The sequence below is a fragment of the Rhinoderma darwinii genome, chromosome 4 (genome assembly GCF_050947455.1).
Source record: "Rhinoderma darwinii isolate aRhiDar2 chromosome 4, aRhiDar2.hap1, whole genome shotgun sequence".
Taxonomy (NCBI): Eukaryota; Metazoa; Chordata; class Amphibia; order Anura; family Rhinodermatidae; genus Rhinoderma; species Rhinoderma darwinii.
Genome location: NC_134690.1, coordinates 9,763,415 through 9,779,589, shown reverse-complemented (window position 1 = coordinate 9,779,589; position 16,175 = coordinate 9,763,415). Strand labels below are relative to the sequence as shown.

The following is a 16,175-nucleotide window of genomic DNA, read 5'->3' as shown; positions in this document are numbered from 1 at the left end:
ACTTCATGGCTACCAACGGTATAATTTGGACTTTAGATATATATATATATATATATGGACATAATACATTTTTCTTATTTAGGGCTCAGCACACAGAAGGGCTATGTACACAGCACCGGTATCACAGCACATGGCATGTCTATGGCTCTCTTCGTGTGTCGCTGTATGGCGTTCTCTAGAAGTAGTGTTCCATAATATGGCATCCAATGGATCATGCCACCATTTTATTTTATGTTTGGTGCCGTAGATAAAACCTCTGTATGCCTCCGTAGGACTTCTGTGGCTGCCATATTACTGGGGGCTTGTACGGAGCCATGATATGGTAGTGGCCTCATGTAATATTATTTTTTGAATTAGACACTGGGTTAAGAATTTTTTTAATACCTTAATGACCACAGTATAGTGATTTTACGGCGGCCATTCAAGGGACTTCTTCTGATGCGCCGCCTTTTCATAGCGGCGCTTCGGAAGACTATTGCATGCTATGCCCTGTATAATCCTGTTGCCAAGTCTGCTGCTAACGGCCTCGGAGAACGATAAAATCAAAAGCCACTGAAGGGGCTTCCTCTGTCAGCCTATTGCTGTCCCACAAGGCCATTGCGGGGTTCCAATGTTTGACTATGGCAGCTGGGGACGAAAAAAAATGTCCACAGGTCTACCATAAGCCTATTAGCGCTGACTGGCAATAATGTTTTGAAATACTATATACTTCAAAGCATTATCAAATCTTCAAACAATTTATTTAAAAAAAGTTTCCTAAAAAGAAAGAGCCCCCCCCCCCAAAAAAAACAAAACAATATTAAACTTATATATATATAGCCAGGAACAAGCAGAAGTACAATAGGCCACCAGGTAAGTTACATAGAATTTTGCAATTTCCAGCAATATTTTTTTGTATTTGACTAGAGGGTCGCTTTTTGGTCCAAAACACGTGCGGCATTAAGGAGTTAAAAAGTTAGGTAATATGAGCCATGTTAATCAAACAGATGAGATACACTACTGCTTTTTGCTTCACTTACATCATCGCATCATTGGCACTGGAGCGACTTGTTATTGCAGCACTATCCATATCAGTTCCTTGGTGCTCTGATGCTGCTCTTGCATATAGAGATACATATATTTGCTTTTCTATCCTTCCATAAGGGTACATGCTTTTCTGCATGAGGACTTGATACCATTATACTTACCATACTTACCATCTTTATTGATTATTATATACCTGGCATATATTTTATGATATTTTAATTGTCTATAGTATATACTTGGGAGGGGGGTTCAATTTTTGTATCTTTATTTATTTATTTTTGTATTTATGTGTAATAAATTATTTGTTTTGATAAAATAAAATTATTTTGATTAAATATTATTATATCAAGATTTCTTCTTTGGTTTAAAGAGATACACTACAAGTCCAAAATTATATTGACAACCCCCTAATTATTTAGTTGGTGTTTCAGCCACACTTATTGCAAACAGCTGCATACAATCAAGCACACAGCCATGTAATCTCCATAGAAAAACATTGCTAGTAGTATGGGTCGTACTGAAGAGCTTTACACTCGGCACTGTCATTGGATGTCACCTTTACCACAAGTCACTTTGCAAAATTTCTGAACTTTCAAATTTGCTGGATCTTCCAGTTCTGCCCGGTCACCTGTAACTGTTATTTTTATTTGCTAGATCTGCCCGGTGACCTGTAAGTACTATTATTATCTGCTAGATCTGCGCCGGTCACCTGTAAGTGTTATTATTATTTGCTAGATCTGGCCCGATCACCTGTAAGTGTTATTATTATCTGCTAGATCTGCCCCGGTCACCTATAAGTGTTGTTATTATCTGCTAGATCTGCCCTGGTCACCTGTAAGTCTTATTATTATCTGCTAGATCTGTCCTGATCTCCTGTTAGTGTTATTTTCTGCTAGATATGCCCCGGTCACCTGTAAATGTTATAATTATTATCAGCTAGATCTGCGCCAGTCACCTGTAAGTGATATTATTATCTACTAGATCTGTCCAGGTCACCTGTAAGTGATATTATTATCTACTAGATCTGTCCAGGTCACCTGTAAGTGATATTATTATCTACTAGAGCTGCCCCGGTCATCATTATCTGCTAGATCTGCCCAGGTCACCTCTAAGTGTTATTATTATCTACTAGATCTACCCCAGTCACATGTAAACAATATTATTATCTGCTAGATCTGCCCGACCACCTGTAAGTCTTATTATTATCTGCTAGATCTGCCCCGACCACCTGTAATTCTTATTATTATCTGCTAGATCTGCCCCGGTTACCTGTAAGTGCTATTATTATCTGCTAGATCTGTCTCGGTCAACTGTAAATGTTATAATTATCTGCTAGATCTGTTCTTGTCACCTCTAAGTGTTATTATTATCTACTAGATCTACCCCAGTCACATGTAAACAATATTATTATCTGCTAGATCTGCCCCGATCACCTGTAAGTGTTATTATTATCTGCTAGATCTGCCCCGGCTACCTGTAAGTGCTATTATTATCTGCTAGATCTGCCCCGGTCACCTGTAAGTTTTATAATTATCTGCTAGATCTGTTTTTGTCACCTGTAAGTGTTATTATTATCTGCTAGATCTTCCCCAGTCACCTGTAAGTATTATTATCTGCTAGATCTGTCCCAGTCACCTATAAATGTTATTATTATCTGCTAGATCTGCCCGATCACCTGTAAGTGTTATTATTATCTGCTAGATCTTCCCCAGTCACCTGTAAGTATTATCTGCTAGATCTGTCCCAGTCACCTATAAATGTTATTATTATCTGCTAGATCTGCCCCGGTCACCTGTAAGTGTTATTATAATCTGCTAGATCTGCCCGATCACCTGTAAGTGTTATTATTATCTGCTAGATCTGCCCCAGTCACCTGTAAGTATTATTATCTGCTAGATCTGTCCCAGTCACCTATAAATGTTATTATTATCTGCTAGATCTGTCCCGGTCACCTGTAAGTGTTATTATTATCTGCTAGATCTGTTCTGTCATCTGTAAGTGTTGTTATTATCTTCTAGATCTGCCCTGGTCACCTGTAAGTGTAGTTATTATCTGCAAGATCTGTCCTGATCTCCTGTAAGTGTTATTATTATAATCTGCTAGATCTGCCCAGTCACCTGTAAGTGTTGTTATTATTATCTGCTAGATCTTCCTAGGTCACCTGTAAGTGATATTATTATCTACTAGATCTGTCCAGGTCAACTGTAAGTGATATTTTTATCTGCTAGATCTTCCCCAGTCACCTCTAAGTGTTGTTATTATTATCTACTAGATCTGCCCCGGTCATATGTAAGTGATATTATTATCTGGTAGATCTGTCCCGGTCACCTGTAAGTGATATCATTATCTGCTAGATCTGCCCCAGTCACCTGTAAGTGTTATTATTATCTGCTAGATGTGCCCCAGAAACATGTAAGTGTTTTTTTTAATCTGCTAGATCTGCCCCGGTCACCTGTGAGTGATATTATAATCTGGTAGATCTGCCCCAGTCAACTGTAAGTGATATTATCTGCTAGATCTGCCCAAGTTACCTGTAAGTACTGTTATTGTGAAGTGGAAGTGTCCTGAAGTAACAACACTTTATAAACGAAGCAGTAAACCACAAAAACTCACAGAGCGGGGCCGGTGAGTGCTAAAGTATCTATCTTCTGTTGTTTCAATTACTACAGAGATCCACACTGCCTCTAGAAGTGACATCAGCGCCAGCACTGTGCTTCCAGAGCTATACAAAATGGGTTCCGGTGATCGCTGCACACCAGCCTAAGATCGCCATGCACAAATCAAAATGGCGCCTGGAGTGTTGTGAAGCACGTCGGCACTGGACTCTGGAGTAGCGTGTTCTCTGGAGTGATGAATCACTATCTGGCAGTCTGACGGAGGGATCTAAGTTTGGCTAGAAGAATGCCACGAGAGATAATGGTAAAGTAAGGGACCGCTGCAGCAAACAAAAACATGTTACACTATTGTAGCTTACAACTTTGTGGTAACATTTTGGGGTTTGGTCCTTTCCTATTCCAGTACTGTGCCCCTGTACAAACAGCGAGCTCTAAAAAGACCTGTTGTGGCAAATTTAGTGTGGAGGAACTTAAGAGTCTGCACAGAGCCCTGACCTCATACCCATCTAAAACCTTTGGATTAAATTGGAACGCCGATTGCAAGCCAGAATTTTTTTTTATCGAACATTAGCACTGAACTTTACAAATTCTCTTTTGGCTGAATGGGCATAAATTCCCACAAACACTCCAAAATGTTGTAGAAAGCCTTCCCAGAAGAGTGGAGACTGTTATAGCCGCAAGAGTGCCTAACTCCATATTAACACCCATGCAGCATCAGACTGGGGTTCCTTGGGAGCCACCAGAGAAGATGATTTTGTGGGTTCACCCTCCATCTATATAGAACATGTGCATGTCCACTTTTATTTTCAAACAGCTTCTATTCGTTTTGTAAAGAAAAATAGAGGAGACAAAGCTATCATCACTGTAAATACAAATGTAGTACGATAGAGCGACAATGCCAGGTTAGGCAGTGTCCACTTTCAATTTCATTATAGTCCTTGTTATCATTGTACACACAGGACATATAATTTGTGAAACATTCCAGAAGAAATAGACCCTAGAGGCAAGTGATTGGCTCCAAAGTTTCATCCAAATGGGGTTGTCTTCTGGTGAATCTTTAAGGCCCACTTTTGTCTCAGATCCTGGGCCATCGGAGGATCCTCTGTTTCTCTGGTGGGCCAGTCCGACCCTGCACCCATGCTTTTAGAAAAAGATCTTCAACAAGATCAGATAGATGTAACAGTCAAGTGTCCACATACTTTCGGACAAATAGTGTATTTCTTGGGGCTACTTAGGACATCTTTGTAACCATTTGATCCAATACATCTTAAATAAAATGAATGAAGCTACTTTAGAGTGACTCCAAAGACTCGTACACGTGAAGGAATAATAATTACGACTCGTTAATTTCCATGTGATCGATTTGATTATTTCCCAGTTTAATTGTATGAAATTGGGATTGATAAAACTATTGATGGGGCACAAACACAAATCATCACTATCATTGGTGGTATCAGTAAATGGAAATGTTGCAAATCTAAAACTGATATTTATAATACATAAACGGTTCAGCCATAACATTAAATCCACTGAAAGGTGAAGTGAATAACATTGATGATCTGGTTACAATGGTGCATGACAGGCGCGGGGGGGGGGGGGGATATGTTAGGCAGCAAGTGATTTGTCAATTCTTGAAGTTGATGCGTTGGAAGCAGGAAAAATGATCGAGCGTAAGGATCTGAGAGACTATGACAAGGGCCAAATTGTGGTTGCTAGGTGACTGGGTCTGAGCATTTCCAAAATGGAAGGTCTTGTGGGGTGTTCCCGGTCTTGTCGAGTGCTCTCAGTCTTGTGGGGTGTTCCCAGTAAGCAGTGGTTGGTACCCACCAAAAGTGGTCCAAGAAAAGACAACCAGTGATCTGGAGAAAGGGTCATCGACAAACAGGGCTCATTGATGTGCAGGGAAGTGAAGGCTAGCTTAATTGCTCCGATCCCACAGGAAAGCTACTGTAGCACAAATTGATGAAGGTGTTTACTGCTCGCGAGGATAGAAAGATGTCAGAACATGCAGATCATCGCTGCTTGTTATATATGGGGATGCATAGCCGCAGTCCGGTCAGAGGGTCCATGCTGACCACTGTCCACCGCTGAAAACACCTTAGGTGGTCAAGCGAGTATCAGAATTGGACCATGGAGCAATGGAAGAAGGTTGTCTGGTCTGATGTATCAAGTTTTCTTTAGATCATGTGGACAGTGTGTATGTCACATACCTGGGAAAGTGATGGCACCAGGATTCATTATGGTAAGAACCAGTCAGCAGAGGCAGTATGATGCTCTGGGAAGTGTTCTGCTGGGAAAACTTGGGTTCTAGTTTTGGTAGGAATGGTACTTTGCCACATGTTCCAAACCTGAACATTTCTACAGACCAAGTACCCCCTTCATGGCAGCAGTATTCCCTAACTGCAGTGCCCTCTGTCAGCCGGAATAATGTCCCTGCCACACGGCAAACGTTGTTCAGGAATGGTCTGAGGAACATGACAAGGACTTTAAGGTGTTGTCTCCAAATTCCCCAGATCTCTATCTCAGTCCTATGCATGGAGGTCGCACGTCACAAACAACGGGACTTAAAGGATCTGCTGTTGATGTCTTGATGTCAGATACCACAGGAACCTACCGAGGTCTTGGGGAGTCCATGCTTCGATGGGTCACAGCCGTACGGGGGCACAAGGGGGACCTACACAAGATTAGGCAGGTGGTTTCAATGTTATGGCTGAATGGTGTGTATTGCTACAATTGAACTTTTTTTTCAAAAATGTTGATTTATGTTCCATGATTGCACTAAGGAAATGTTCATTTTTCATGCCACCAATATTTTGTCGGTGGTTTGAAAATGTCTGCATGGAAAAGTAGCTCAACACAGTAATCAATATCTGATCCTCACCTCTAAGGCTCCTTTATAAAGAAGGACCCCCAGACATGAAAGACTCCATAACGGCTGGTTGTTATACCCTTGGTAAGCATGTGTCCTGTGTAGGCAGTAACTCCCAGACATGATGCATAACATGAAGTTTCGGTGGCCCCAGTGCCCCCCACCTACTACAGTACATGTGATGAATAATACTAGTGTCTTCTTATGTTGTAGAGAGGCTTTGGGGGTCCCTCGGGCACCAGGTCATGGGTGTGACTGCTACTTCTGCACTTCCTATAGCTATACCCCATCCCAGGCCACTTCAGAAGGAGCCTAAAATCTGTTTTTCTGAAAACCTTTAGATATGAAGATTTATAACAACATGTTCATCTTACCCCCTTGTATTTTGTATATACAGTAATCTTCTCCACTATCTGCCATTTGACCGCCATGAACCGGACCCTCGCTGCTGAATTTATTCTCCTGGGATTTTCTAAGGACCTTACTGTGAACATATTTCTGTTTGTGCTGTTTTTAGTGCTATATCTGGTAACGGTCTTTGGAAATATTCTTATTATGAGTCTTATTCTAGCAACTCGCCATCTACACACCCCGATGTACTTCTTTCTCTGTGTTTTATCCTTGGTGGATTTGTCTATGTCGACATCTGTTGTACCTCGACTTCTCATGGACCTGTTCTCCAGTCAGAGGTCAATATCTCTTGGTGCCTGTGCCATACAGTTCTACAACATACTTCTCATGTCAGGAACCGAGTGTCTCCTCCTGGCGCTAATGGCCTATGACAGATACATCGCCATCTGCCTCCCACTCCATTATGTGGTGCTGATGAGGTGGAGCATTTGTTATAGTCTAACAGCCTTGGTGTGGATAATGAGCTTTATCATCTTCATCATTCCAGCGGTTCTGATGCCAATGGATCTGTGTTACCCAAACCAAATAAACCACTTTATGTGCGAAGTTCTCGCCGTCATACAGTTGGCGTGTGATGACATCATCCTTAGTGAAATTGTGATGTTTGTGACTTGTTTCATTGCCCTTTTTCTCCCCTTTGTGTTTATTATTGTCTCTTATGTTTGTATTATATCCTCTGTACTAAAGATTCACTCTACGGGAAGATCTAAAGCCTTCTCCACATGCACCTCACATATCACTGTGGTCATTTTATTCTACGGGCCAGCAATGATCGTGTATTTTGGGCCATCATCTCAATACTCCACAAACCAGGGAAAATACTTATCATTGTTTTCTTATATTATTTGTCCATCTCTAAATCCTCTTATTTACAGCCTGAACAACAAAGACGTTAAAGACACGAGTAGGAAGCTCTTTGTAAGATTTATTGCTCCTCAGTAGGTGATTATATATGAAATCAGATGATTGGCATGGAACTTAATTGTTACTCATCGATATATAGTATAACAAAGTCGTACTAAGTAATTGACCAAGCAAGACCAAGGAACCATTGACTTATTTGGGGAAATTACAATCGCAATGAAAACCATAATAAAACATCGTAAGAAGAATATGGATCTGTTGACTACTTCCTGGCCCTGACGGTATGGATGAAATGCCCTTTTCGTGACTTCATATGATGTAGCAACATCCTGTTGTGATGTCACCCATCTCCTAACTGGGACCCTATTGACAACAAATGACATCATAATTAGAGTCTCTGTCACCAGATTATAAGTGCCCTATCAACTACATAATCTGATCGGTGCTGTAATGTAGAGAACAAGAGTGGTTTTTATTTTGAAAAACGATCATTTTTGAGCATGTTATGAACAATTTTAGATTTATGCTAATTACTTTCTTAATGACCAACTCAGCGTTTTTTAACTTTTTAACAAGTGAGCGTTGTAAAGAGAAGTGTATGGCGCTGACTAATCAGCATCAAACACTTCTCTTCATTCCAGCCCAGGTTCATACACTGTACAGAGTGATCTCGCGAGATCATGTTGTGACGGGACTTCCTCCCACAGGTCCTTCACCGGAGCGATGGAAGAGTCAACAGCCATGCTAGGGTGTTTATCCAAATCTGGTGGCAATGTCTGCTGAATCTTCCATCACTCTGGTGAAGGACCTGTGGGAGGAAGTCCAGTCACAGCATGATCTCGCGAGATGACGCTGTGCAGTGAAACAAGTCGGACATGAATGGAGAGAAGTGTATGACGCTGATTGGTCACTGATTGGTCACTGATTGGTCAGCGTAATAAACTTCTCTTTACAACGCCCACTTGTTAAAAAATGCCGAGTTGGTCATTAAGTACTAATTAGCATAAATCTAAAATTGTTCATAACTTGCTAAAAAAATGATAGTTTTTCAAGATAAAAACCACTGCTGTTATCTACATTACAGCACCGATCAGATTATGTAGGAGACAGGGCACTTATAATCTGGTGACGGAGCCTCTTTATGATGCAGCTTTATTCGGCCAGGAAAAGGTCAATAAGTAAGGTTCTTCTATTCCCTGACATTGGTATGGGTTGCCATGTGTATTTATTGTAATGACGGGGGTAGGGAAACGGACAAGTGAGCCCTAATCTACCCGCCACTCTGTCCCTGCCTACTTGCAACGACCCGCCCTAGGCGACGGGGTACAACTGGGCGGCGGTCCCTACGCTCAGTAAGTGCAAGAGACAAACAGACAAGGGAACACAAAGCAAAGGGAAATGGGGCAGTTGCCCACGGCAACACCGTGAGCAACAAGAGTGGTGAACGAGCCGAGTCAAACCAGGAGTGCACGAGGTACCAAACGCAGAGCAGGAGAGTAGTCACAAAGCCAGGGTCAGTATGGAGCAGGATCAAATAGTCAGAAGCTGTAGCTGGGCCAGGAAACCACACGAGAAGAATCACAAGCAAAGGAGGAACAGGAAAGGCAAGTATAAATAGACAGAGGGCGGGAGCTAGCTTCGTCTGGCCAGGCTGTGATAGGCTCTCCCACTCCTAAGCCTGCCATCCTGAGTGGTGGAAGCTGGAGTCAGTCTCAGAGACATAGACTCAGGTGCAGACTGATTACCTATGGGCGTATACACAGAAGTTGTGCCTGCCAGATCCTTTACATTTATATGTATTTTTTTCTGTGTTTTTCCTTGGCTGAGCGCCGCAGCAGAGCCGTATTCTTTTCAGACCATAACCCGAGGGAATGGGTCCTTCTGCTACCCAGTACTTTATGCTGATGTACCGGACCTTTCACTCGACCGGAAAAGCCTTTAACAAATGTTTTTAGTATAATACATTTTTATTTGTACATATATTGTTACATGGACTTTAACAAGATCATGTCACTATTTACAAATATTTTTATAGGGGGTGGGGCTGTGACAACCACCTATTTATTGTAATTAAAGAGATTTGATCTACATCCATTTAGATCTCATGAATGCCTTAGGGCTGATTCACATGGTAATGCCATGTGCACGGATCATGTACAGCGGCCCTACAGGTCTCTATTAGACTCTGCATGCCGCTAATACAGCATTCAATGTAGCATTTATTAAGAACCTGTGTCTCCATATAAAATCAAAGACTTAAATAAGGCTACCAAACTTTTGGCTTCCAGTTTTAAACTGCAACATACAAAATCTAGAATCCCTTACTTGAGAAATATTACTGACACTGGCAAATTATACAGCCCTACAGACATTGCCAACAGATTTAAAGATTACAATAAAGGTATGCTCACACACACTGTTTTCAGACGTAATTCTGGCATTTTGCGCCTCGAATTACGCCTGAAAAAACGGCTTTATTACGCCTACTATTACGTCTTGCAATGGGTTTTATGGTGTTCTGTTCCCGCGAGGTGTAATTTTACGAGTCGCTGTCAAGATACGCGCGTAAAAAGACACCTGCGAAAAAGAAGTGCATGTCACTTCTTGGGACGATTTTGGAGCCGTTTTTCATTGACTCCATTAAGAAACAGCTCCAATACCGTCCATAAAATATGCTGCGAAAAAGTTGCTACAAAAACATCTGAAAATCAGGAGCTGTTTTTGCCTGAAAACAGCTCCGTATTTTCAGACGTTTTTGGTCACTGCGTGGCTCACCTATCACAGCTTTAGAAATTTCCAATGTTATCCCATCTCTGCCCTGGCCCAGATGGCCTATCGAACGATTATTGTAAATCATTCAACTCCATTCTCACTGCCTATCTCCACTGTGTTTTGGATAAAGCCATGACATCGGGATCATTCCCACAGGAAAACCAAACAGCCTTAATAATAACTTTGTCTAAAGCAGGTAAAACCCCTGATATACCACACAATTTTAAACCAATCTCATTGCTCAACTCTGACCTGAAAATATATGCTAAATTATTGTCTATTCGTTTGGCTCCCGTATTATCGGATCTAGTTGAGACGGATCAGGTTGGATTTGTCAAGAAAAGACAAGCTCCTGATAACACTAGATGAATACTAAGCATTTATCATTATTTAGAATCTCGTGGGCCCCATCAGTGTTGCTTTCATTAAATGCCGAGAAGGCGTTCGATCACATTGGCCCGTCGTATGCCTTCTCGGTTCTTAAACATATGGCCATTAATGGTAACATACTAAACGCCATCCTGGCGCTGTACTCAGCACCTTCTGCCAAAGTATTTACAAATGGCTTAATCTCCGAGGAATTCCCCATCTCTAACGGGACTAGACAAGGTTGTCCTATATCACCTCTGATATTTGTACTATCGATAGGACATTTGGCACAGGCGCTAAGGGAAGATCCCTCGATTACAGGTATCAAAATAGGGGAACGCACGCATTTAATCTCACTATATGCTGATCATATTATCCTCACACTACCTGAACCTGAAAAATCTCTCGAAACAGCTGTAGATATAATTACACAATTTGAGTTAATCTCATATTATAAATTAACCAGTTCAGGTCCGCGCTATTTTGATCCTTCAGCACCAGACACCGTTTAGCCCTTTTTAGCACTCGTTAGTTAAACGGCTATAACTTTTTTATTTGTTGAGCTTGTGACGTGATTTTTGTGATGTTTTTTTCCATAGACAATGCAGGTTTCTTTTTTTATCATTTTTATACACATCCTTTTTGCTATTTTAGAATTTTTAGGCTTAAAGTTTGAAAATAATAGTAAAAAAATAAGCTTTTATAATTGTAAGCTATTTTTTTCTGGTCATAACATAGTTTTACCCTAAAATAGACCTTTTATTTGTGATTGTCATTGTCTACCATAAATTTTGATATGTAACATGTCTATTTGAGGGTAATTGGCTCAGGGCTAGCGTTATGACAATGATTGGCGGGGGAGAACTTTTTTTTTGGGGTGGGTATTTTATGTGTATTATTATTATTTTTTTTGCACTTTGCTTTACTTTTATTTTTTATTGCTATGGTCTGTCCCTCAAAGGTCAGAAAAGACCTTTGGGGGACTTTTTTTTTTTTTCTGTCTTCATATACACCATGTTTTTCCCCTGTAACTGGGGCTGCACAGAAGTTACAGGGGAAATCATAGTAATTTGTCACTAATAGGGCTGTGCTAGGTTAGTAAGACCCAGCAGTAGTCTGCCACTAACGGCACACGGTGATCATATGATCAGTCTCATGATCACCAGGACCAATAGCGACAGTGGGGCTACCGTTGCCTCTATTCCTATGCACAGCGCTTATTGAGCGCTGTATAAAAGAGATCAGAGAAGACAAAAGCAGCGAAAGAGGCTTCTATCTTCTCCTCAGAGACCCGACGATCGCTCGGGCAGCAAGCTAAAACTTGCGCCGTAAATAGTCTATGGTGCGGGTTTTAAGGACCCTGACCGCTGGCTGTAAATACGCAGCCAGCGGTCGGGAACCGGTTAAACACTTTAAAGTCTCAGGCACTCCCTATGAATCTTTCTCCACACTCGCTTTTCTTTCTGAGCGTTGTTGTTGCTCCCTAAGTTTGTCTATGCAATGGTCTCCTAGTGTGTTCCTGTTCCTGTTTCAAATCGTGTTCCAGATTCTGTTACCTGCATTCCGTACTATCCTGGTCGAGTACTGTGCTGAGCCAAAGTCGTGCCGTGCAGTATACCACGCCTGACTTGCTTCACCATGCCTGACATCTACCTGCTGCCTAGTCCCAGCCGAGCCGAGCTGCCACAGGTGCCCTATACGAACTATAGACTTTGACCTGCGCCCTGTTGGCCAGCTGCCATACCACCAAGACCGTATGGCCCAGTGGGTCCACAAACTCTACGTGACACAGCTATATCAAGTGGAAGTTGGAAGCCGAGACGGGAGGGGGTAGATACAAACATAAGTGTTTGCTTGCTGAATACGCAAAGATCTAGCAATGGATTTACTACATTTGTTGCCATTTTCGCAGAAGTGGCGTTGTCATTTTGAGAGTGTAGCTTTGGCTATGAACACCAGTAAGGATCTGAGGTCTTCCCGTATTTGAAGTAGGGAGATCTTATGATCTGGGTGGAGGGATCATTTATGGGAGATTCCTAGTGTCTTTATCTTAGATAGTGAGTTGGTAATAGCTATGGAACGTTCCTTCTTCAGACGTGCTCCGTGTTTGATAAGTGTCCCACGAATAACACATTTATGTGCCTTCCATGTGACGTATGGGTTGGAGTCACCTGTAGCGTTAAGTGAAAAATAATCATCAATTATGTACTTGGACTCTGAAGTCAGAAAGTGGAACCCCGGGGTCCCAACCAGACATACAGTCAGGAGCAATGAAGATGAAACACAATATGAAACCTTGGAGAATAAAAGAACCACATGTATACTCCGACATGCTAACAAGTTTGTCTGTCAATTACATCCCAGCGGGTCAAAACTGTGAACTAGGGTATATGAAAAGAAGGCAAGGTAGAACAAGCCTCCAGGGATTTCTGTCCACAGAAATCAGTGTAGGGACAGATGATAATAATAGACATTGCTCTGAGCTTGCCTTCCTCTGAATTTTACATGGCCCCATTGTGGGATAGTGGGATAGGGAGGGGAAAAGGGAAGGGAAGGCAAGGCATACAAAGAGGGAAGGGAAGGCTAGGAGTAAGGGAGGAGAAGAGGGGCAGATGAACAGCAAATACATGCTCAGTATCGTACCAGGAGCAAATACCTGTTTCCAAAATGTATTCCCAGAAGTCAACCAGGGGATTCCAAATGAGTAGGTTATATCCTTAAGACTATGAAGTCAGAAAGTGAATCCTTGGGGTCCCATCCAGACATACAGTCAGGAACAAGGAAGGTGAAACACAATATGATACCTTGGAGGATAATAGAACCACATGAATTCTGAGACATTTAACAAATTTGTCTGTCAGTGATATCCCAGCGGATCAAAAATGGCGATCCAAGGTATAAGTATATGAAGGTTAGGTAAAGCAGGTCTCCAGCGGTGTAACAGCAAACTATGTCGTATATGAGAAGTCCCACATAGGATCAAACAGAGGTTCAGGAGGGAGCTTCAATGAGAGGTCTGATAGCGCAGGGCGTTGCTCCGTCTAGGAGAACTGGTTGTTGGAGGGATGTCTGGATCGACGTCCGCTCAGTCTCAAAGGAGGATAGCTGGCTACGAGTATTTCCCAAAGAAGGACATTCCTGCCTTGTACTCTCACATGGTGGAGAACATGTGCTGCTCCTTGGAATTATCGCTGTGTGGCAAGGTGCACGCCACCACCGACAAGTTGAGGAAAAATTCTGGCCAGGAAAAGTCTCGTCTTTCACAGTCCACTGGGTCAATGTTTTGCGTGGCAGTAGTGACGATGCACCACCGCAATGAGGCCAGGTGCTAGTGACACCTCCACGGTTGTGCAGGTCCGGTTTCCGACACCAGGCACTGATCCACCTCCTCCGCATTCTTCATAATGGACATCTTCTCGTCCCCAACAGCTACAGGGCAGAGCTTTCTTCCTATTCCCATCCCTCATTCATATGTGTAAGCGGAAGCACTACCATGCTGTCTCACACGTGATGAGCATGGGCAAGAGAAGCCACATAATGGATCAGTTGCTGTTGTGCATTGAGAAGCAAATTTCCAGCTGGTGTCTCCCCGCTAACTATAACAAGGCAACGTAGTCAACTACAATTGCAGGAACATTGTGACTGCACTGCATTTGGGGAATATAACCCATGCACGTCATAAATTTAGTGGTGAATCATTTTTTAAAAACATATCTTGGCTTGCAGAAGGTGCTGACAATGTCCAGGAGAATGTCTGTGCACTCCGTTCTTATGTAGCTAAGAAAGCCCTCCGGGACTTGCAGCAGCAGAACGGTTTGCACCAATTAATCTGCGACATTCCAACTCACTCAAATGTCACCTCGCATAGGCTGCACCATCTGCGTAAAGTGGTCAATAATGACATCATCCACCTATTTTGAGCTCAGACAGTGGCAGCCCATCAGGTACGCATGTTGCATACTCAGGCCACTAGATTTGTGAGTAGGGACATCAACCATGTCATCCCCCTGATATTTATATTGGAGCAAACACTTATGCAACAATAAATAAGGGTAGAACAGCTTCCACATCTTGCTTGCCGCCCTGTGGCTGTTGGGGACCCTCATGGACGATGTCACGTGCAGTAGAAAGAGGAGGAGGATGAGGAGCTAAGACTTAAGGAGAATGAGGAGACGTTGGTGGAGGAGGGAAACATGGAGTTTTCACAGGCGTAGCTAGGGGACAGGGCTAACACTCACTGTGGCAGACATTAGGATGATGATGATAACAACGACGCTGGCCACGACCAACCATCGCAGCGCAAGGTGGAGAATGAAACAACTGGGTCCTTGGACGTGCTGGAGGGCATGACAAGCTGCATGCTTGGTTTCATACTTTCTGACAACTGTATCATTAGCATAAATCAAAGGGATAACTATTGGAAATCCATGTCTTTAGACCCGCCCTGTAAAAGCAAAATGGGGGAATTTTTTCCTGCTTCCAAAAAGGGAAGTAACATTTTTGTATTTCCAGGATACGCTCTGTACCCAGATTGACGAAGCTTTCGCTGAGCAGACCCCCTTCTGGCAGCTTTTCTGACTTGGCAGTCCCTCTACGCTCCCCTCTGAGTGGCCGTTCCCCCACCTCTTCCAGAGGCGGACACAGACTGCAAAGGCCCCCTGTGCAAAGAATGTGCCTGGGCCCCCTATAGCCTAACCATGGCCGTGCGCTTATAAAACTTTATAAATCTAGATTGTACATCTTAATACTAGTTTAGACCACAAGTAACAAACAAATAATGCAAATAATTTCCATATTTACCAACTGAATATAACACAAAGCACTCATGCAACTAACTTATAATGACTCTTGCTCATTGCACTGTCACATATCAAACAGGACTAACTTGTAATACTTCACCTAAGTGATGACAGAAAAGTTAATTTTTTGGGGATTTTTTAGATAAACACTAGCAATTCTAATAACCAATACAATATAAGTAAACTTACTTTATACAGCAAAATGCTATAACCAAAGTAGTAAACCAATAATAAAGTAAGTGTATTTGTGGTGGTAAAGTGGGGGTGGCACCCCATACAATGCTTGAAGAGGCCACCACAGTCTGGTGACCATACAGTGAGTGAAAATTTTAAAGGGGTTTGCCCATCTTGGACATTTATTGCATATTCACAGGATATGCCATAAACGTCCGATAGATGCGGATCCCACCATTCTTCACCATCCTGGACATCAGGATGGTGAAAAACGTA

At 42.3% G+C, this 16,175-nt stretch overlaps 1 protein-coding gene across 1 annotated transcript; it reads left to right on the top strand.

The window, feature by feature from the left end:
* The first annotated feature begins 6,939 nt into the window (after positions 1-6,939).
* On the top strand, positions 6,940-7,863 carry LOC142759476 (olfactory receptor-like protein OLF3). The gene has a single exon (XM_075861666.1). It carries the CDS (start codon positions 6,940-6,942, stop codon positions 7,861-7,863), a length of 924 nt encoding a protein of 307 aa, XP_075717781.1.
* Positions 7,864-16,175: the final 8,312 nt, after the last annotated feature.